Genomic DNA, 24475 nt, shown 5'->3' with positions numbered 1-24475 from the left:
TGACAACCCACAGACGGGTGGTGTGGTTCCATGACTGAGAAACGAACCCTGGCTGCAGAAGTGAGAGCACTGAATCTTAACCACCAGACCACCAGGGCTGGTGTGAACACAAAATGCATAATTAAAAATCAGTAAGTATAAATGTTGTGATACTGATATAGTATGACATTATATAATATAATAATATGATATATTACTTATATATTTTCATACTGATGAGATAAAGGCAAAATTTCTTCTGATTAATGACACAAAAAGGTAATATTTTCCCAGGAAAAACAAATGCAAGAATGGCATGGTCTAAATATAAAACACTCTAAAATGAGGCCTGATTCTGGGCAGCTGCTGCAGTGTTAGGAAGATTATTCTGGGAAAAACAAAGTCAACTCCCCAGGAGTAAGACAGATAGCCTGAAATAAAATATAATAGAGTTTATAATTGACATTAGCTGCACAATTGATATTGTGAAGCTCCGGTGCTCAAAAGACGGGGAGGTAAGGCTGCTGAAAAGCTTGGAAAATGAGAACATAACTGGGAAGAGGCTGGAATGAGCGCTAGAGGTTTTGGAGATGTTCACACAAAGCAGGTGGCTGCCGAGGCTGTGAGAAGAGCTCAGAAGAGAAAGGAAGAGGCTCTGGAACACGATCCATGGAGGTGACATGAGGAAGAGTAGGCAGAGAAGGCTGCAAAGGAGCTCTCAGATTTAGAAACTGTTGATCTAGAAATGTGCACTCCTCCAGAAAGGAAGGGAAAGTATCTGAAAGGCGAATCATTGGTGATCAGAGTCGACACGGAAAAGGACTCAATGGTTTGGCACTTGGCAGGAAGTGGTGACCCAATTCTGTTCAGTAACGGAAGAAGACACCTTGCAAGGCAATTTGGAATTGGAATGCAAAAATCATCACAGCTGCCATGGGGTCCAGTCATAAGGAGGCATGGAGTGGGTTGCGGAGAGAAAGGAGGCCTCCCTTCCAGCTACTATCATCACACTGGGACTCTGCAATCCAGGCTAGGGAGGTGGGAGAGGAGTTGGCTCCCTCCTATTGCCAAATCTTCAAAGTAAGAGCATCCGATGCTGCATAAAAATGTTTGCTATATAGTTTATCTTTTTGAGAATGTTATAGAATGTTACATCCTGTAACAAAGTCCACAGGCACCTCCCTGTCATCCTTTTGCAGGTATAAGAAATAGGATTCCTGGTTGGGGGTTATAGTCTTGCTGCCTTTGATTATCTTCCACCAGACAAAAAGGTATAACCAGAGGGTGAAGCATCCTGCTGTGTATTCTGTAAACAATCCTATTATCACACAACAACTCAGTGAGCAGTATTTACTCTTACAAGGTCCCTCCCAACTGCTCACCAAGCTCTTTTCAATAAAGCTGCATCTCTGGCTTGTGAAGAGAACCAAGGCATGTCTTTCAAAGGGAGGCTTTGCCAGGAGGAGGGAAGACTGGATTTTCAGCTAGCTGGGAAGCCAGGAGATAATGAGGCTAATGCCGTGGATGTTAACCCAGTTAGCTTCACTCAGAGAAACCGTGTGTTTCATGGCCAGGAGGCAGCCATGAGCTCTGCTTTTGCGTTGCCCACCCCACGGAAGAGTTTTCAGTGAATGCAAAGTTACTGAACCTAAGGCTGTATAAAGTGGCATCCCTAAAGTATCTGGCTCCAGAGCAGATCATTTTGTGATACCCCCTCCTCTAAACGACACAATTATTTTCAGTAACAATCACACAATAATCAATAACAATCATTTATCTTTAATTTTAAGACAAACAACAATTTAAAGTTTTCAATGATAAAGGCATTATTCAGATTCAATAAAATATTTCATATATGAGCTGAAAATTGCACTTACCTTGCAGTTCACATTCTGCTTCGGTGTTTTAAGTACAAATGAAAACTCCAAATAGTCACACAGAATGACATAATTGCAGTAATTCAAGTTCTGTTCCTTTGTGTTCACAATCACGGTGCTATCATTGTTTATTTTGAGTCAAATATTTACATTCAGGAATACGCAGTAGTATAGTGATTGGAGACAGGGACTGTCCTAAAGTGAACTCCACCAATTCCAAACGCTTAGGAACGTCCTCTTGGAACAAACACATGTAGCTGAGTCCCTGTGTGTCAGAGGCTAATTGAATAACTGAGAGTTCCCCCAATTAACTTCTGTGTAGAAGACAGTGCTTATTAAAGCATAAGTAACAAAAAGATGCTAATTTGAAGATTACACATATATTATTAAAACACAACAACAACCACAGGAATTGTTTAGAGCTTAGACTAATAAAACATTTTTTCAGGGAGGAGTAGTTTATCACTGGCATTTTTAGAATTTCCAGCATACAGGGATAATAAAAAGCGGATCAAACTTTTGGTGGATTTCATTATTATTATTATTATTAAATTCTCTACAGACAGTGTGCCTCTTTGCTGCCTGCAGCCAGTGTGGACCACTGCCACTGAGCCTCCCTTAGTACAGTTCCAACTGGATAGGTCCTGAAGCTCCGGACGTATTCTCCAAGTAGTTGACTGGCTAGAGCCACTTGTGTCGACTAGACCAGGGTTGGTGCGTGGCACCAGGAAAGCCATGTACCTCTGAGAAGACTTGGTCCAAAAGCCCATCAAACAGAAGTACTCCCTATTGGATGGCTGCAACCTGACCCAAACAAACCCTCTGTTTAGTGAAGTATGTATGCAGGTTTTATGTACACTTGTGCTCAAGTTGTATCTATGTGCACAGCGTGCTATTATTAACATATCCTTAAAAGGCTTATAGTGCCTCCTTGGATTAGAAGGATGTATTAGGAACTCATGGTGGTACACTTGAGCAGGTCTCTTCCTTGCAAACTTAAATAGCCTACTGCAAAATCATGATAAAAAATTAGTAATACTTTTGTACACTTCCAGAGTCTATAAGGCATGTCTGGATCTAATATATAATTTTAATTTTACAAAAATATTTGAGACATAGGTTTCATTGTCCCGATTTTACAAATGAGTAAACTGAGGCTCTGGGAAGCTAGGTGATTTGCAGACAACATACAGTACAGGATGGAGTGGGATACAAAGCATGATCTTCTGAGTCCAGGACACACTCCACCACACAGCTTTGACGTATGGTAATAATAGGGACTGTCATAAATGAGATGATGAATAGGAGTGCTTACTGCTTGCCAGAAGTTTACAATCTGCTATTTAGTAGCAGGTCAGATTCCATTTCATTCACTCCACCAGCAATGACCTTTTCCATCTTGTCCATCTGGCAGATTTCTACGCATCTTTTAAGGCCTAGCTCAAGAGAAGTCTTCATCTGCAAAGCCTTCTCTGACCCCAAGGATAGAGTGAGCTGCTTTCTCCTTTGTCTCACCACTCTGGTCTCCCATCCCTTCCCAGGCTGAACTGTAACCCCTGATATGCATGTCTGTCTCTAAATTTGCCCGTGAGCTCTCTAAGACCAGGAGATTTACTTTATTCTTATTTGCACCCCCAGTGTCTAACAAGGTGTCTGGCACCTATCAGGCTCAGAGTAAATTTTAATCTCTACACATCCCAATTTCTGAGAAAAAAATATAACTAAAGGTATTTATAATTGAGGGTGAGTGTAATATCACCCTCCTTTACTGAGAAGAATATATCCATTAAGTTCTATCCTCCTTCTCCTAATTAGAGATGAGATCAGAAATCTAGAGAGGCATGCTCACGTGGCTGACTTCATTTCCAAACACTGATACTGAGAACTTAATAAAATTATCCTGTGAATGAAATCAATATTCTATTTCTTAATGCTGCTAAATATATCTCCCAAACCAATCTTATATCACATTAGCAAACTCTCAGAGAATACTGGAGCCAGAATGGGTCTTTGAAAACCATGCAGCTCAATACGCTTTATACTGTGAGGAAATCAAGACCCTGAGATACTAGTGACTTGCCTAAGAGTTCATGAAGAGCCAAGCCAGCGAGCACTTTCCAATACTCCTTACTGCTTCCATGATCCAAATGAGGAATAAGATTGTTAATAACAAAAGCAAAGTCCAGGGGCAGAGTACTGGTGTGCTCACCTACCTACTCCCTGCTCAAGGAAATTCAATGGGTAAAACAAGAATCTACACAGTAAGGATTGACTGCCTCCAATAGCAGAGGGTTATTCCCTTGACCAAACAATATGCCACAGGACTCCGTAAAATGCGAGCTTTATCTCTTAAAGAAATTAAAATAAAATTCTACACTCAAACAAAAAAGGTTTGCATACACTTTTGTAGCAAAGAAATTGATGCCATGAAGTGAGACATCAGGAAGGGCTTGATTTTAGAACCTCTGACCTCTAGAATTATAAGATAATAAATTTGTGCTGTTTTGAGCCACTATTTACGTTAATTTGTTACAGCAGTGATATGAAACTCATTCAATGACTTTATGGAGCACTCACTCGGCATGTATGGAAGGATGCTGGAGGGTAAGTAAGCTTAGGGGCTGTGGGATCATCTTCCCTTCAAAGAGAGACTGAGTGGGGGTTGGGGCGATCACACAGTGAATTCCCGAGGGGAGAAAGCCTGTGTCCTGAGCTACACTTGACACCAGTGTCAGGAGAGCTTGTCAGTCAAAGATGGAGTAGGAGGTTGGGAGGATGGGGGAAGCAAACACCGAGCCTGAGCCGGCGGCCAAAAGGCAAGGTCACCAAACCCTGAGTAGGGAGAAGATCAGAGGCCAGAGTCTGAGGCCAGAGGATAAAGGGCCAGAGAGATAAGGGCAGAGGGAAAATGGTTGGAAGAGCAAGTTGGGGCGGCATCTGGATAAGCCCCTGAGGGCTGCTGTCCACAAGCAGCCTCTACACACTGGATCCCCCACTTCACTGCTTCTTTCCTGTGTCTCCACAATGCGGGACGGCTCCACTCTCCAACAAGTGGCCCAAACCAGGAACCCGGGAGTCATGTACAAAAGCCTACCCTCTCCTTCCCCCGCTACATTTGTTATAAATCTGAGAAATCTGAGGTGGGCTGGGGGAAGCTAGCTTTGGTTTTCTTCTGAGGATACTCTTCATGCAAAAGCAACAAAAGCAGGATCCAACCCAAAGAATATTACTTCCTACTTCTTAATTTGAAGATATTAGTCTAGAACAGTATCTACCTCATTTTCCAAAGCCATCTTGTAATTGATTTGAATTGAGCATATTAGCAGCTTTTTATGGTTTTCTACTATATGCAAGGATGAGGGCCACAGTTTACTATATGGAGGAGTGTGGGGGCTCTGTGGCAGGCCAAATTCTAAGATGGCGCCCAAGATTCCCGTCTCCTGGTGTACACACCCTGTATAGTCCCCCCACCTCGAGTATGGGTGGGATTTATGAGTCTGATGGGATTTCACTCCTGTGATTAGGTTGCATTATACGTCACAGATGAAGGGACTTTGCAGATGTGAATGAGGTCCTCAATCAGTTGACTCTGAGTTGATCAAAAGGGAGATGATCTTGGGTAGGCCTAAATTTTAAAAGAGAGCCCAGGCTTTCCCAGAAGGGAAGGGAGAGATTCAAAGCAAGACACTTTCCTGTTGGCCTTGAAGAAACAATCAGTGATGCTGTGAACTGCCTATGGAGAAGGGACAGCCTATAGGAACTGAGGGCCTCAGTCCTATAACTGCAAAGAATTGAATTCTCCAAGGACCTGCATGAGCTTGGCCCCAGCTGAGAATGCAGCTGGACTGACATCTTTTGCAGCCTTGTGAGACCCTGAACAGAGGACCCAGCTAAGCCACGCCTGACTAGCAACCTAAGGAAACTGTGAGGCAATGAATATGTCGATTTAAGCTGCTAAATGTTGGTGACTGGTTACCCAGCAATAAAAAACTACTATAGGCACCATTTACTACATGAAGAAATGAGGGGCGTGAATGACCCCAGGCAGGCCTTCCTGGATCAGCAAGCGCCCCCACCATGCAGCCTGCTTCCCTTCCTAGGAGGACTGCTGGGAGAAAAGAGAGTTCACATTCCTTACAGGCATCTAATATGGGCCTTTCTTAAGCAAAGAAAATTGGCCATTTTGAGCAACACAGGTAATTAAGCATCAGTGCTAAACCATAGGTGGTTGCCAATAAGTGTAATTACCTTCATCTTCTAACAATCTTGAGGTTTTAAAACTACCCAACAAGGAAGGGGTGGGAAATTGCATGTTGGGAGAGTTTATTGGCCTGGGCGAAACATTCCGACTCAATTTTAAAGAATGCTCCAGAGGACGGTGCAGTGAGCCAAAGCAGCCTCCAGATCCCATCCTGATCAGAAAGGAAGCTACGAATTCCTCTAGTCATCATTCAGACAGTTGAAAACTCAGTTTCATGATTGCTTGGTGCTTGCCAGATCTCCGAGGAAGAGTAAATTGCTTATAACTTTATTGTCCTCCCATTACCCCTAGGATCTCCACACAGATACTTGAAGTGCAGTCCACACTAAGTGTGATCTGGCTCCTGACCAGCTCCAATCTCAAACCACCTTGCCTCTGTCACTCTACACTCCAGCCACAGTGAATGTTGTTCTGTTTCTTACACATGTCATGCCCATGCGTGCCTCTGAGCCTTTCCTCAGGGCTTATTCCTCTGCCTGGAACACTCCTCTAAGCCCACTCTTCACTGGTACTGCCCCTCCTAATCTTCAGGTCTCTGCTTCCCATGGCTTTTGCAGAAAGGTCTTCCCTGATTTCTAGACTATTCTTGCTGGATTTTTGAAAACGCTTTTGTGAAATAATAAGAAATATACATATTGTCTCTCAGTTCCTGACACAGAGCTCCTAAAACCCTTGTAATTTCCTAAATAATAAGAGCACTAGGAGTATCTTTTGTTCTAATGAAGTGACCCTGGGTGGGCTCCTGGATGGTTCCTGGATGGGGGCTAATCACTAGAAAGACCAAGCCATGATTAGATGCTTGGAATTTTCACCCCCCCCAATTTCTCCAGAGAAGGGAGAGTGCCTAGGAATAGAGTCAATAATTGATCACGCCTACATGAGGAAGCCTCCATAAATATCCCAATAGTATGGGGCTTGGGGAGCTTCCAGGTTGGTAACACATCCACGTATTGGAAGGGTGATGCAGCCCAACTCCACAGGGACAGCAGCTCCTGCACTCGGAAACCTCCCAGACCTCACCCTATGTAGTCTTCATTTAGCTGTTCATCTGTATCCTTCATCACATCCTTTAATAAACTGGTATAACATGAGTAAGGGTTTTCCTAAGTTCTGTGAGCCGCTCTAGCAAATTAATCGAACCCAAGGAGGTGGTCGTGGGAACTTCTGATTTTGGGGAAATCAGACAGAAGTTGTGGGTAACTTCGGATCACTACTTGAGATCGGCATCCGAAGTGTGGGCGGGGGGGGGGGGGGCAGTCTCATGGGACTGAGCCCTTAATCTGTGGGATCTGACACTATTTCTAGGCAGATAGTGTCAGAAATGAGCTAAATTATAGGATTCAGCTGGTGTCATGGAGAATTGCCTGATGTGGGAAAAACCCTCCATACATTTGGTGACTGGAAGCTTGAGTAGTGAAGTGTTCTGTACGAGGAGGCAAGGAGACACAGGTAGAAAACTGAGGTTTTTCCAACACACCTTTATAGCACATACTGCAATTTGTAGTGATGTGTTTTTTTTTATTATTATTATTATTATTATTATTTACACCTGGCTTCAAGGGGTAACAATTCCTCTGTTCTGATCCAAGTTGATTTAGCAAACATTGAGCCCCTGCTGTATGCAAGGTTTGCACTATGTCTTGGAGGGGTAAGGGGGTGTAGGACATGAGGTTCCTGCCCCTAGAAGCTGGACCCTCCCCAGAGTCCTCACTGCTCCTCTCTTAGCTCACACCTCTCTGGTCTCTCATCCTGAATTCTGCACTAGTTTCAATGTCTCTCTTGGTGCCCCAATGCCTTTAGGGCAAAACCCAAACTCCCAGTTGGTATGACCTTCCATGACTGGGCCGCTGCTGCCTCCTCGGCCCTAATTCCCCTGAACTCTTTTGCTCCAGCGAGCCTCTCTTCCCAGCCTCCAGGCCTTTGCCCATCTTCCTCCCCTTTCTGAAACACCATTTCTTCTCTTCTTCCCCTTGCAGAACCAACCGTACTTGTTACCCTTAGGGACTCAATTTAGGCACTGCCTCCGCTGGGAAGCCCTCTGTGCTCACTCAGACTGGGTAGCTCCAAACACCTTCCATGGCAATCCTGGAAACATTGTAAGGTGATAGGCATTTACCCATGTCTCTCTCACTATCCTCAGCTCCTTGAGGCCACAGTGGAATCTCCTTTGTGTCTTTATATGCGAAGGACCAAGTATGGCCATGCTGAGAGCAGGTGTTCAGAGACAGCTTGCTGGAGGAGTGAGCTAAAGAGCTCAGGTTCAGCGACCTGGGAGAGAGCCTTTGGAAGGTGGTGGAATGGAAGAGAAGTTTTTCACCTGCTTTAGGGTTCCATAAAGTGAAAATATAGACCTCAAGTGTCATGATTTAAAGCTTTAAAATGGAAGCAAGCCCCCAGATTCTGACGTCCAAGTCTGAAAAAGGAGAATTAAACTCCCCATCCACACATGGCCACGTGGAGCAGGTGCTGGGCGTGTAAGGCTGCTTATGACTTCCAGCGACTGCCTCTCCCACCGGATTGTAAACTCTGAGAAATTAGAGGCCATGTCTTTCGAAATCCCAGCTCCTAGCGTAGTGCCTCCTCTAAAGAGAATGCCCAATTTCCCTGCTGTTTTAGATAAATGGAATGTGAACAGACAGTATTTGGCACAAATTTTTTCTGAAATGTGTTAAATGTATGTGTACGTTTATGTTAAATTATAAATGTGTTATATACATGTGTGAGAGAGAGATGTACTTTAAAGGCTACTAAACAAACCCCAGATGGAATCCCTCAATAACATGATTAACCCAATTTTGGGGGGTTTTCACAGTCTTGGTATAGGTGCTTGCCGTCTCTTGCCTGGATGATTAAAAAAAAAAAAAAACAACACCTCATGGATCCTTCTGCCTCTGATACTCTTATTGAAATCAGTACATCTCCATTACCGTAGCCACAGCTGGCTTTTTAAAATACACATGTGATTGTGTTTCTCTAGAGCTTAGAAATGTCTTATAGTTCCTCTGTTTTTAAAGGGATTGTGTCTAAGCTCTTGAACACGGAACACAGAGAGTTTCACGGCCTGCCCCCCGACGACCCTGCTGGCCTCCTCACTCCTCATGCTCCACCATGTACCCCGTCCTTCAGACACTCAGAAGTACCCAGCACTCCCCAAACCCACAGGGCATTTTCATCCCTCTTTGCCAGTGCTGTTTACTCTGATCTTCCCCACCTTCTCCTCCTGCTCCACTCTGAGCAATCTTGAACATTGCAAAGACCCAGTTCCAACTTCCTTCCTTCCACCTTGAACTGAGAAATCTGCATCTGGAAGAATGCTTTGGGCTGCAAGTGACAGAAAGCCTGACTCAAAGTGGCTCCAACAATAAGAGGCTTGTTATCGCACTTCAGAAAATCAGTGCCGAGGCAGTTCCATGGTTAATTCAATGCTCCAGGGGGCCATAAAAGACTTGGGTTCTTTCCAACTTTCTATTCTGCCATCTTCACTGCAGCTTTTGTCCCCGAGTTTGTTCAGCAGACTTCCCCTCACAAGCCATGGATAGAACTGTGTATCATGCGTTCATGTCTATATTGGTGTATGTCAGGAATTTCCAGAGAAACAGTACCAATAGAAAGTGTGTGTGTGTGTGTGTGTTTGAGTATAGAGAAAGAGATTTACTTTAAGGAATCGGCTCATGTGATTGTGGAGACGACAAATCTAAAATTTGCAGGGTAAGCCAGCAGGCTGGAGACCCAGGGAAGAGTTGATATTGCAGCTCAAGTCCAAAGACTTCTGAAAGCCCAATTCCCTCTTCCTCAGGGGACCTCAGTCTTTTTCTCTTAAGGCTTTCAACTGATTGGATGAGACCCACCAATATTATGGAGGGTAATCTGCTTTACTCAAAGTCTACTGATGTAGATGTTAATCTCATCTAAAAAATATCTTCACAGAAACATCTAGAATAAGATTTGACCAAATATCTGGGTACTGTGGACTAGTCAAGTTGACACATAAAATTAGCCATCATGATGTCTGATGATGAAATCAATCACTGTCAAGAAAGCGACTGAAATCACCATTATTGGTATAGATATTAGCCAATATCTATAGCCAACCTTCTGGGGCTGTGGAGGGGCTCCTTCCCTGAACACATGGCTGTGTGGAAGGTGAACACTCAAACAAAACTGGGGATCTGCCTGCAAGGCAGACTGTGGCTATGGGTGGCGTTGAACGAAGATATGGATTTGAGCAGGTAAACAACAAATTCTGTGTTTAACACCAGGCGGCAGAATCACAATACTTTGTGGACTCCTTTACAAGGTTGTATAAACCCTATTAGAGCTCTTGTTATATTGAGTCAAGGGTTTATAGCTTATTTTCCTCTTTAGATTGTGGATTCACCCTTGATTAAGAACCATGTTGTCAGTTGCCTCTTTATCCACAGCCCCACGAGTGGTGCTTGGCATCAGGTGGCTATTCCATAAGTGCTACTGAATTGACCAAAGTGGGGCATTCTGGGCCTAAATCAACCTTGTGCTTGCCATTGCCACAGAAATCATATATTTCTATTCACCACAAGCTTTGTTGAAATCACAGATTCACAACTGTTATGCCAACTGACCATGATTTCTAGATACTCTTGTCAAGTATTTATGGGACAATAAAACTTGTCCAAATAATCTAATCATATGAAGTTCTCTTCTCTTTCACACATCCAGAACCTGAAAAAAAATCCCAGTAGCAAAGTAAAGAACACTTTTAACCTTATACTCAGTAATGATAATAAGAGATAAAAGGTCCATTGTTTGCCCTAAACACCAACTCAAATAAAGTAGGTCATCTGGAGTCTGTCAGATGTTAGAGCCTTAGGTCCAATTACTTAAGTTTAAAATTCTCATGATTCTTTTGTTTTTTAAGAGTGGAGTTCCCAAAAATTTAGGAAGTTAAATCATCAGATACCAGTATTCTTTACCAGGAAGCCACAGAGCTTCAGAACTGTTAAATCCAGAGGATGATAAAGTCACCTCTCAGTTGGCCCCTGTGTAGAGATTCGTTGAGCTTATAAATTCAAGGAATATTTACTAAGCACCTTCTATGCTCTAGGCATCATGAGAGACCCTCCCTTGCATTATTACATTCTCCAGTTTATAGCTCTCTGCCTTTTCTCAAGCAGAGAAGTATCAAACATTCAATTATGTTGTTACTGATAAAATAATGATAGTTATACCAAGGACAGCTGACATGTACTGACTCACACCATGCACCAGACATTACCATAAATACCTTACCTGCAATTTAATCCTCACAAAACCTCATGAGGCTGATTTATTTCTTATCTCCCTTTTAACAGATGAAGAGCCTGGGGAGCTGCGAGTGGGTAGGCAGCTTGCTGACAGTACAGCAGGAAGCCATAGAACCCAGACTCAGCTCCAGGTCTGTCCAACTCGAGTCCACACTCAGACCTCCACACCTTATTGCTTCCCATGCAGCAGGTTTTGCACATCTTATCTCATTTAAAGCAGGAAATGAGGGAAAGTTAAACTCTTCTAAATCAACACATAAAGGAAAGATAAAACTTCTTTCCTGTAGTTCTCTTAGAAGCATCAATCAACTGAAAACTTGAACACATGTAAAGAAAAAAATGTGTCAATAGAAGGGAAAGCATCAAAACAAAACGTCGGGCAGAAAAGTAAAATTTTACACTGCCTACCCAGTGCTTACCCATGAACATTCCAGTCACTACAAGGACAGTATTAGTTTAGCAAGACTCATTATAACCTGGAGGGGATGCCCTTTGTTGCTCTAATTCTGTAATCACAAAGCACAAGAATATAATTATAAACGTAATTCCCGGGATATCTTGAATATGAGAAGCAGGTTCCTCAGAAAAAAATATAAGCATTCTATCCACTGGAAAGTGACGTGCCCAGTTGTAAGTATAAAATGTCATGTATCTATATCATGCCATATGAACATAGCTTGTGTCAATTAAGTTGTTAACAATTATTATTAGAAACCTGATCATTTCTGAATGAATTAATCAAGTCCAGTTTCTATGCCCACTGGGCCAAGGAATAAATGTACCATAGTAAATTTATCAAGTTAATAATATCAATTTATGAGGCTATTTGGCAGTCAGCTGGCTTTTTCCTGGGTCACCCACTCTCCCTCACCACGCCTGCTTTCCTTCTATTGAAAAGCTCCAAGAGCAGGAATTATTGTCACACAATGCAACTGAGAAAAGTGAGGCTCACTGGGGTTCAGTAACTTGCTTAGCTCTGCACAGCTGATGGAACGAACTCTACAGAGGAACAGGAAAGAAGACATAGCAGCCAAGAATGAACCAGGTGACCTAGGGACACTGCTCTTTCCACCTGCCACCAACTACAAAGACCTTGACTGACACTTGGGCCCTCCGTTCTCGGTAACTAAGTGGGGACCCTACATTGGTGCCTCTTGAGAGCCCTACTTCTTACTCTCTTACATCTATGCAGTAAAAATACTTTGAAATATCTCACCTGCCTTCCCTTCCATCCTTCTGTTTAACCTTCTTGCTCTTTCTCTTGCCTCTCTCCCCTCTAAAGTCTTGATGCAGCAGAAGGATGAGCACCACGATTAGGATAAGAGTAGGCGGAAGACAAGGACCCTCAGTCTTGCTTCTAAACTAACGTCATGGTTTGTTTCTGGCTCTAACCTGTCTTCAGTTCTCTCCCCCCATGCTGACAGCATCTACTTTGCCTGTTATTTTTAGCTGGCGCTTGACCCAATCTGCTAAGTCCTGACCATGGATGCTATTGATGTGACATCAGTGACAGCAAGCATCCCAGCAAGCCTCGTTGCCACGGTCAGCCTTTCCAGACTTCCTGTTTCATTAATGTTAAAAAATGGCTCTTTCTCACTTAACCAAATTCCAGCAAACAGAGCTTCAACCCTCAACTCTCCATCGCCCTCTCCCTATCAGAGCTACCTGCAGATGGAACAACCTTGGGATGCGGGCTCAGATGGAAAAACATGGTCTTGGTTAAGTTGCCACTCCCTAATAAACTTTCTCATAATGGAGTATTCATCCAACACGTAAGTCAGACTACGCTGGCTTTTTCAATACATTCCTTGCCATGTAGCAAATGCTAAATTCTGGAGAGAATACTATATTTCATTCAAATTATTTTCTTAAAAGTAAAATTACCAGAATAATTGTGTATTTACCTGGAACAAAGCTTCCCTGGACCACCTCCTTGTATGCCCACCAGCCTTCATGGATTTTTGGTGAATTCTGTTGAGCTAAAGGAAAAACAAGGAAGAGAGACTAAGATGATAGCAGAGAAGTATTGTGTCTTGGCCAAGTAAGAAGGGTGAATACACATAAAATAATCTTTCACCCACAAGTCATACTACAAAATGCAACAGCAATCCCTCCCCCTCCTTATTTTCAAACAGATTATTAACCTGTAAATATATTTTCATAGAGTTTGATAAAAAGCACTCAGGTTATTTCCATTAAAGAGAAATAGACAGTAATTATGTATTTAAGCCTATCTGAATTCCTCTATCACTTCTCTCTATCTCTGACTCATCTCTTTTCCACACCTGCCCCCTACACATACACACACACACACACACACACACACACACACACACACCCTCCACTGGAATTGCGGAGAGGAGGCTGATCCCATCCACAAGCCAGGTAAGAACTCTACATGTGCTCAGAACCCTTAGGAATGGAGAGGGAGGGAGTTTGCTGAAAGGGCTAAGGTGGAAGAGGGATGGTACAATCAGCCAGCTTTCCTCAGGTCCCAGGAAAATGAAAACAAGAAATAATCATGGTGAGGGCTTTTGACATGATAGGGAGAAAAGGTAGAAAGTCCAAGAAATTGGGACATAACAGAGGGATCTGTGAGCTCACACTGACAAGACCTCAGGATAATCCTTGACATTTATGACAGCTGATGGGTGAATTGGGGCAATTCGGTTACATGTACACCCCAAAGTATAGGCAACACGTAAACTTGTGTTGATCCCTTTACTAATTAAACTGCATTCATATTTCAGCTCTCAGTCATATTGGAAGAAAATAAGGTAATTTCAACCATACTTGTAATTTGGCCCGTATATAGCAAATGTTAAACTTTTAATTTCCTTTCCTTAAACTTTGTTCTTTTTTCAGTCTCCTTCTTCAGACTCATCATTCTGGGTTAGAAAGAATGGTACAAGACAATGGGTTTGAAAGCAAAGCTTTACGTAGAGAGTGGATTTGCTAAATTCCTTTAGCTTCCCTATGACCTTCGATTGCTTAGCTCCAAGTGTCTTCCCATAGTATAGAGAAGATACTTTTTCCGCCTAGATATTAAGACCCCTGAGGTGTGCAGCTCTGTGATGAAGGAGGGTTTATGACATAGGATGAATAAAAGAGAAGCACCCTCTTTCTGGAGCTGACAGTGGGGTTAGGGGATTTTAGAAACAAATAGAAGAGGGACAAAGAACCTATTGAAGGCTCTGGAAAGGTATCCCCTTTCAAGCTGCCCAGCACAAATCTAGGGCACGGTTGCATCAAAGTATACTGGATTTCCCAGTACTCTAACTTCCCATGTGGCATGGATAGAGGCCAGATGTTCCCACAGCCATTGAGGAAGAGCCTGAAGGCAGCTGAGCTGAAAGAAAGTGCATCTGTTCTGGGGCAGCAGGCGAAGGGAGAAGTGACCTTACAGCAGAGGATGGAGAGGTCCTGTCTAGCCAGGGAGCCAGGTGCAAGAGTCAACAGAGATGCAGGTATTTGTAGGACCAGGGAAGGACAAGGAGATGTGAAGTCAGCCAGGAGACCTTTAGGCCTGACCAAGTCAAGAAACCAGATCCAGAGCTATAAGGTTGCAAAGTTCACCAAATAGGTGGATAAAAAACATTTCTCTAGAGTTCAGAATGATTCTGATTCTCCTCCTGGGACTTGACATTGCATGACCCCCCCATCCTCCTTCCCAACTTACTGGAGGGTCATCGTAGGAGCAAGATGAGAATCCCAAAGGCACAGAAATCTGTGAGATCAGGTGTCACATAATACACTGAGATGTCACCTAATGTACCAGTGGCACTTTGTAGTGCTCATTTTGATGATAATTAAGTAAAATTCACAGACAGTACATCCCACTGGAAAAAAAAACCAACTCTGACATTTCACTAAACTTCAGCCTAGCTCTGCTGAACATGGAGCTTGTCCCAAACCTGGAAAAGATACACATTTCTGAAAGCCCAAAAGCATTGAACCAGGACATCACCTAACAGCTTTGCATCACAGATAAGCATTGATTTTCCTTATCAAACACAGGAACTTCTGAGTTTTATCAAAATTCACTAAATTTTCTCCAATCAGGGTTGTTGCCTGTCTTTTGAATAATTTAAACCACAAATACGGCCTCTCTCTTTATTATCAGAGCCAGTTGTTGGGAAAGCCACACTCTCTTGCATATATTTCACTATTCCAAGTAAGGATATGCACAGCACTCAAAAATTTTTGTTTTACATTAAATTTTTTTTACCAAGATATTTTATAAAAATTTTTGTTTACAGTATTTATACACATTCATTTCAAAAAATCAACACAGGGCCTTAGCTACAATATAAAGGAGAAATAAAAGCAACGTAATTTATAATAATACATATTTCAACATGTAAATGCTTGAGCATGATGCACTAGAACAGAGACCGGCAGAGATGGCAGAATGACTGTGGGCCCAAGAGCTAAGAACGGTTTGACATTTTTAAATAGTCGAAAAAATCAAAAAAGAATAATATCTTGTGACATGTGACAACTATATTAAATGCAAATTTCTCAGTGTCCATAAATAAAGTTTTATTGGAACACAGCCACACCCGTTTATTTACATTCTGTCTATAGCTCCTTTCTCACTACAATGGCAGAGTTGAATAGTTGTGACAGAGACCATTTGGCCCACAAAGCCTAAAACGTTTCCTATATGGCTCTTGACTGAAAAAGTTTGTTGACTGCTAATTTACACATATAATTTCAACAAAACAATCAATATAATCAATGTAAAGCTTTAACTGTAATATAAAGGAGAAATGCAAAGAACAGAATTTTTAATAAAATATATATTTCAATTTGTAAATACTTGGGTATGATGCACTAGAAGATAAAATGAAGAAGCTGGATGTTTGATTTGAAACAGGCACAAATGACATGGTTGTGTTGTATTGGAGATTCCAGAATCCACATGTGGTATTGCCCTCAGTGGTGTTATTTTCCAAAATAGTGAACAACTCTTGGCAAAGTTCGGAACAAAATTAAGTACTGCCTTCCCTTCATTTACACGGTATTTGCATTGCTGAGGAGCAGAGTATACTGAAGCTATGTAAGAGATACTTTGTGTTCATACGCAAAATGGAATTTGTAGGCTCAGATAAATTAGTTTTTTATTCACTTGAATGTCTGCTGGGACATGGGGCAATTTACCACTGTTTGGAACTGTCTAACATATTGCAGAGCATATTCTCTGCACTCCCTCAGTTGGTGCTAATTGCAACCTCCTTCATTAAAACAATCACAAGTTGCCCTCACTCACTTCCAAAACACTCCCCCAGGAACAGACGCTCCTCTTGACAATCATTGACCTAAAGGGACTATTTTTAGCACTACTTATACACCCTAAATGAGATGGGGTGAAATGTCATGTTGGACAGTAAGCAGAGGATAATGTTTTGACTAATTGGATAAAAGATAACATCTTTCCCCATCTATCTGAATTGTAATGTCGGCTCTATTTGCCGCCCCACTACATATTCAAATATTTTTTTCCACTTTTTCCTGCTTTTTTCTACTTTTCCTTATATTTGACCATATCCTTAAGAAACTGTTATTTCCACCAAATAATAAAGCAGTGAGGAAAAATGAGAAAGCAAAGATGCTTGCTCTTAAGTGGGCAAAAAGAGAAAGCTAATTCTAATACAATCCTGAATGAAATGACTAAGTTTTCAGATTTTTAGATATATTCATGTTCTCTCTCTCTCTTCTGTCTCTCTCGTACGCATGTGTGCATACACACACACAACCCCCACACACACACCCCTGTAAGAAAGACCTATCAGTCTGACCGAAGCATCAATTTAAGAAACGTTATTTAAAAGGTAGAAGAAACAGAAGTCCCTAGATAATTAAGTGTTGCAATTCACAAAAGTCTCACCGAAAGCCTCTGTTCCATCCAGAAAGTTGCAAAACACTTTGTCTCTCCTCATCTCCAATCACTGCTTCCTCAGCTACCCCATCCATTCAGAAGTGGAATTATGTAAGATTTTAGCAGGAGCCAAGACAATCAGACCACCTGAAGTCAGTTATAATGACAGAACTGCAGATTTTCCGTTAGCTTTCTTTGACATGCATTGTGGAGGATCCAAATTCCCCCTGCAAAAATCAATCAGCCTAAACAGTGCCCAGTTGATGTCCAAACAATTATAGAATATGACACCAGCAGGCTAGAGTTGAAGAAAATGAAGGCATTTTATGTAATATGTTTTCGATGCCCTTGTATGCGCAGTCTGGCCTCATCCTGTTTGGCAATTTGGAAAGACAGGGCAGTGCAGTTAAGAGGCACCTCATTTCAAGTTCTTCCACAGTACAGCAGTCCCCCCTAATCCACAGAGCATACGTTCCAAGATCCCCAGTGGATGCCTGAAACCATGGATAGTACCGAACCCTATATACACTATGTTTTTTCCTATACATACATATTTGTGGTGCAACAGCAAAACTAGCACAAATTTCTTTTTCCTTCTTCACAATTTCTCCAACAGAAGATTCATTCTTACTATAGATCTTAGCAACCTCAGCATACGATTTTTTTCTTAAGTTGAGAACTTTCCATCTTTTCACTTAAAGGAAGCACTTCACGGCTTCTCTTTGACATATCCGAATTGCCAGCGTCACTACTCTTGCGCTTTGGGGCCATTATTAGGTAAAACAAGGGTTGCTTTGGGGCCGGCCCGGTGGCGCAAGCTGTTAAGTGCGCGTGCTCTGCTGCCGCGGCCCAGGGTTCGCCGGTTCGGATCCCAGGCGCACACAGACGCACTGCTTGTCAGGCCATGCTGTGGCTGCGTCCCATATAAAGTAGAGGAAGATAGGCACGGATGTTAGCCCAGGGCTAGTCTTCCTCAGCAAAAACAGGAGGATTGGCATGGATGTTAGCTCAGCGCTGGCCCTCCTTGCCAAAAAAAAAAAAAAAAAAAACAAGGGTTGCTTGAACACAAGCACTGCAATACCACGACAGTGATCTGATAACCAAGAGGGCTACTAAGTGACTATCGGACAGGTAGCATAGACAGCGAGGATCCGCTGGACAAAGGGATGATTCACGTCCTGGGTGGGACAGAGCCAGAGCATCAGAGATTTCCTTATGCTACTCAAAACAGTGTGCAATATAAAACTTATGAATTATTTCTGGAATTTTCCATTTAATATTTTCAGACTGGTTGACCGTGGGTAAGTGAAACCGTGGAAAGTGAAACCACGGATAAGGGGGGGCTGCTATACCACCAGCAGCTTGTTTGCGATAGAGCACCAAGAGAATTACTGGATTTCCATTTATCGCCTCCTAGCCAGATCCTCAATAGTCATCTTGTTGTTGTTTACATCTGGTTTCCAGTGAGTGGAGAGCCAATGGAGAATCCCTCAGAGCAAACAGGGGAACAGAAAGCAGTCTTAGCTTCCACAGTGTTCTCTGCTTCTCTTTGCCTGTGGATCAGCATTTCCTTACTTAACATGCAACCAGTCCCCAGGGAAAAATCCAGGTGTCTAATCAAAACAATCGTGTTGACAATAAAAGCCGTCATCACTGCCACATGAAGAGATATACATAGCAAGGGCCTCTCTCTTGATAGTAAAGAAAACATATTTCAATTTTATTTTCTTTTTTTCAATGTGGCAGTTTTGAGAACTTATGATTTTCAAAAGAAAACTCAGAATCTCGGGATTTGAAAAGAGACGGAGTTCACTGCTCCAATCTCTTCTCAGACATACGAGGAAACCGAGGCACAGAGAAAGGATGCCACTTTAAAAAGTGTGGTTACCAGAGGGGAAGGGGGGAGAGAGGAGGGCGAAAGGGATAATACGGCACATGTGTGTGGTGATGGGTTGTAATTAGTATTTGGGTGGTGAACATGATGCAATCTATGCAGAAATAGAAGTATAATGATGTACACCTGAAATTTATACAATGTTATAAACTAATGTGACTGCAATAAACAAAAAATTAAAAAAAAAAAAAGTATGGTGTCTTAGAACAGGAGTCAGCAAACTTTTTCTGTAAATGGCCAGAAAGTAAATATTGTAGCCTTTGAAAGTCATACCGACTCTGTCCCAACTACTCATCTCTGCCATTGTAGCACACAAGCAGCCATACGCAATCTATAAATGAATGGGTGTGGCTGTGTGCCAATAAAATACAGCCCACAGATAGAGGTCTGGATTCGGCTTGTGGTGGGCAGCAGTGCTGATTCCTGTCTTAGAACTAGAAACGATTTTTGTCATGTAGTTCCACTTCCTACTCAAATTTTTAGAAATGAGCTACTTTAAAGAAAAAATCAAGAAGAATTTGGAAATACCTGAGTTTCCAATTACACGTAAATGGTAGCTGATCAATAAGCACTGGGGAAAGCATGTGTAATACTAAATCTTTTCCCAACTTCCTGGAATTGGTCACCAGAGTCTACATAAAATTCAATATGGCCCCCTCCCCACCCCATTTCCATTGGGCTAAACCGCCAAAGATGGTGGCGCCTCATATAAACACTGCCCACAACCCCAAGCTGGGTTTTTCAAACCAGTCATAAGGGACCTGACTGATTCCTGGAAGCCCTTCTACTCCTCCCACAAGTCTATAAAGCATGTTTCTGGATGACTCCTGGGAATCTCATCTGTTTCCACAGATAAATTATAATTTCACATGCTAATTCTTTCACAGCATTTTGAGATTAACTTTTACACTCCATTTATATATATGTTTCAATCCCTATCATTAGCTGCAAGACAGAGTTAAGCAGCTTAACTAGCTTAGATTCAGAGAACGCACAACTGTGAAACACTTCCATGTGGAAATTATAGTGGTCTCTTGAGCAGGTGGAAAACAAAATTCAAGAGCAACGACTGAGAGTGCCATGATGTGGTGGGAAGGGAATGGAGCTAGAGGGACAGGAGGAGCCCTCACAAAGGGATCCGGGAGGGGAAGAGAGATGGCTTAGTAAAACTCCACCAACAGTCAACACACACCAAAGCGTCAGCACGCATATTGCAAAAATGTGCTTCCAAGCCCTGGGTCACTACAATTATATCTGTGCTGGGTGGTTTACGACAAGGAAAGACAAAGCCAAATACATGGGAGAGGCGGTTAGAGCACAAGTGCTGCTATGCTTACTCGGTTTTAATGTGATAATAGGAGATCTGAACAGTTATCTCCCTAAGAAACAGCTTTTGTCCGCCTGAGGATGTAACTCGAGGAAGGAGGCACTGAGCTTATTAGATCAGGAGAACACCAGGTGTTGGAAGAGAAAAAAGTCCTGCTTCCAGCGGATGTATCATATCCCCAGGACATCACTGTTTTCCCTTTAATGGCCAATTCTGCCCCCTCCTTAGGAAGCAGGGACAGAGAAGAGCATGGATCACCAGAGGAAATGTAAATGACTGCCCTAGTGCACTGCACGGCACCCATTGGACCTGCCAAGGCTAATGCTCTTCCCCAAATGCTTGACTGTTATGCCACCAGGTAGGTCTCTCCTCCCTCTGTGCCCCCTTTATATTATATGTTATCCTACATTTTAGCATTTAGATAGGGCCCCACGTTTGTCTGTTTCCATGTTGTTTTTTCACACTAAACTATAACTTTCTTGAAGTTGGGGAATGTGTTGTCTTTTGAAATCCCATTATTTGTGCAAAGCTGGAAACATAAGAGGTGCCCAATGAAAGTTACATGAATGCATGAAAAATGCTGTAGTCATATATTATACAAACTTGCAGTCCGGCTCAAACAGTCCTTGGGAGATTTTAGTTTATATCCAAAGGCTTGGTGTGATGCCTATATTTCTGGTCAGTGGGAATGTGGACAAAAGCATTTTCAAGTTGGTTGACACTCCTTTGACAGGTGCAAGAGCACCAGGAGCTGACACTCTGCCTGGGGAAATCAAAGCCACAGCAAACTCTTTTATCTGGCTCAACGTGTTTCATTTAAAAGTATAGGGGGAATGGGAGGGGGGAAATGCCATACCTGAGAGTATTTACATCTCTGCCATTCTTTATTTTTCTAAAGTTGTGTGACAACTTTGAAACTCATTTCTCTCCCTCCACCCTCTGTGATCCCCACTTACCATAAAAACTAGACAGAACGCTCAGATCATTGCACTGGCTAACTGGGTGACATAGTGACGTTCCAAGTACAGAAGAGGGATACAAGCTAGAATCACCTTACACATTGGGCCAGACCCAAGCTGACATCCAAATTTTATTTGTGTTGGAAGATCAAGAAAGAAAATAATTGGTGGTGCAGCAGCCTGTATTACTTGCACCTAAAAAGGCTTAGAATAAGATCATGGTTAACAAGCTCAAAGGTAGCTGGAGTTGAAAGATCAACAGGAGGAAAGTTCCTAACATGGCTAACATGATTCTTAGCCTGGTATTCTAGAATCGCTGCAATTTGGATTTATCACTCATGCCGATCTCATTTCTCATAATCTTTACAAAATTTCGGTTCTACTTGCTGTCCTCAAGTATATCACATTTATTACTCTCTCCACACCTTTACTTTAGCCTTTTTTTTCCAGAATTCTCTCTTTATCTTCTTCTTCTTGACTAGTCTTACTCAATTCTCAAAGCCCCACCAATCCCACGCCTTTCCAGAAACTCTTTCTGATCATTCCAGCTCCACTGTAATGCTTCACTTCCCTGAATTTCAGAACTTTAGTCTCTATTCCTCATTTGTCACTTTCATTTGTCACTTTCATTAATTCAGCAAACATTGATTGACTGTCAGGCAGTGTTCTACACATCAACAATACAAAGTTCCTGTTTTCCAAGAACTTACATTCTACTGGAGGAGACAGAAAAAAAGCAAATAACTAAATTAAACCACAAGGAGACTATTAGATAGAGAAAAGTCCTCTGCAGTATAATTAAAGAGGGTGATATAGTAGAGAGTGACTGGAAGGACACATTAGATTGTGTGACAGTGATGGCCTCTGAGATTATGACACTTAAGCTGAGATTTAAATGACACACAAAAAAATCTAGTCTCATGAAGATCAACAGCAATAGTATTTTCAGGTGGATTCAAAGACCCTAAGAAGGTAGGAAGGAATTTGGCTTTTTCAAGAAACATAAAAGTGGCCATTATGGGTGAACCATAGTGGATGCATGGGGAGAGAGGTTCAAGAGGTTCAAGGTTCAAGGTCTGACCATTTAAGTAGTAGTCCAGGAGAAAGATCAGGGTGGCTTCAACTAGGATAGCATTGGTGAAAACAGAAGTGGATGGACCCTATGTTTTAGAGGAAGAGTGAATAGGACATGCTGATCGACTGGATGAGGGATGTTAAAGACCACAGATCAAGGATAACTATCACTCTTTTTGGCCTGAGTGACTAGATGTTGACAGTTATTGAGATGACAAGGGAGACTGGGGGAGGAGTAGCTTTGGAGCAGGAAGTGAAGTCAAGAGTTCTGTTTGAGATGGCTAGTGGGCATTTATGGGGAGATGTCAAGTAGGTGGTTAGACATAAAGGGAGTTCTGAGGAGAGGTCAAGATGAGATCTATGTTTATGATCCTTTGATATATAAATGATATTTAAAACCATGAATTTAGAAGAGGTCACCAAGAAGAATGTGAAAATGTGTAGAGAGAGACCAAAAGAAACACAGAATAGAGGGATGTTCAATATTTAAAGGTTGAATAGAGGAAGAAAATCCAAAATGAGATTGAGAAGGAGAGACCACTAACGTTGGAGAAAAAAAGGAAACAGGAGAGAAAATAGTAGTCTGGTACCACTCCTTTTTCTTTATTTACTTTCTCTCTTTCTTTCTATGTATATATATATATATATATACGGTATAGGTTTATATATATATTTATGCTATATGTATTATATATATACATATATATGTATATTAATATACTTTTTATTTAGGAGTAGTTTTAGATTCATACAAAAATTACAGAGATGGTATGGAGAGTTCCCATATATACCCAAAAAGAGTCTCCTTTATTATTAACATCCTCCATTAGTATATTTGTCACACTTAATGAACCAGTATTGAAACCTTGTTATTAACTAAAGTCCATACTTTATTCAGATTTCCTACGTTTTTAACCTAATGTCCTTTTTCCGTTCCAGGATCCCCTATTACATTTAGTTGTTGTGACTCTTTAGTCTTCTCACTGCTGCAACAATTTGTTCACATATTTTTCATCTGTATTTTCCTGTAACCCTGTCTCCCTAACTAAATTAAAACTATCTCAAGGGTAAATGATGTGCCTTGTCTACTATAATGTAACATTATACTTTATATTATATTATATTATATTATATTATATTATATTACATTACATTACATTACATTATATTATATTATATTATATGTAATAGGTGCACTAGGCACAGCGTTAATAAATGTTTTAATAAAATAGGAAGAAGAGCAGGACACACAAAACTCCATGTAGAAACACTATTCACAGATTTTATAGGAAGGCCCACCCTTCAGACTCCTCTCCACATTTTCCCTGAAATAAGTTCAGGGATAAATAGTCCTTAGATTTTTAAGAACCATGTAACTCAAACAATAACAAGAGTAGAACATAAAAGAACAGGGATAAAAAGATTATTTCTAATCTATGTAATTAGAAGAGGATAGCAATAATTTTGTTTTCTGCTTCATCCACCAAACATTACCTCCTGAGTTGTTCTCTCCATTCTTATTTTTAATGTTCATATAACAGTCCTTTTAGTAAACATACCATAATTTCCAAATTATTCCCTTTCTATTGGTCATTTGGTTGTTTGAATACTGCAATTAATTTTTTCAAATCCAGAGCATCCCCTGCTCCTCGTCTTTTAGAATCTTTCTTTAGCACAGCGTGTGAAAGTCAGGGTTAAAGGACAAGGCATAAGTGTATTTATTAAGTTACTTTGTAAAAAATTTACAGCAATTTGCATTGCCATAGTGATGTAAGTGATTATTTACACTATCATTATTAATAATAATATTATATATTATTAATAATAAAGTGATTATTATTAAAGGAAAACATTGGAGTAACTTCAAGATAAATAATGATAGAATAATGCTAATCTATTTAAAAATAATTTTGACTTCTGACAAATAGGCATCAAGGAGCGTGG

General features: G+C 41.5%; 1 protein-coding gene across 1 annotated transcript in view; it reads right to left on the bottom strand.

The window, feature by feature from the left end:
• CA10 (carbonic anhydrase 10 (inactive)) overlaps positions 1-24475 on the bottom strand; it is a 464178-nt gene that overhangs the window by 380411 nt on the left and 59292 nt on the right. The window contains exon 2 of the mRNA XM_004434740.3: positions 13301-13375. Within this exon, the coding sequence (XP_004434797.1) occupies positions 13301-13375 (75 nt within the window). The remainder of the gene's footprint in view (positions 1-13300; positions 13376-24475) is intronic.

Source organism: Ceratotherium simum, chromosome 16 (assembly GCF_057802395.1).
Source record: "Ceratotherium simum simum isolate JZ-2026a chromosome 16, ASM5780239v1, whole genome shotgun sequence".
NCBI lineage: Eukaryota > Metazoa > Chordata > Mammalia > Perissodactyla > Rhinocerotidae > Ceratotherium > Ceratotherium simum.
Note: the sequence above shows the minus strand (reverse complement) of the source record. Positions and strands in the feature narration are given on the sequence as shown.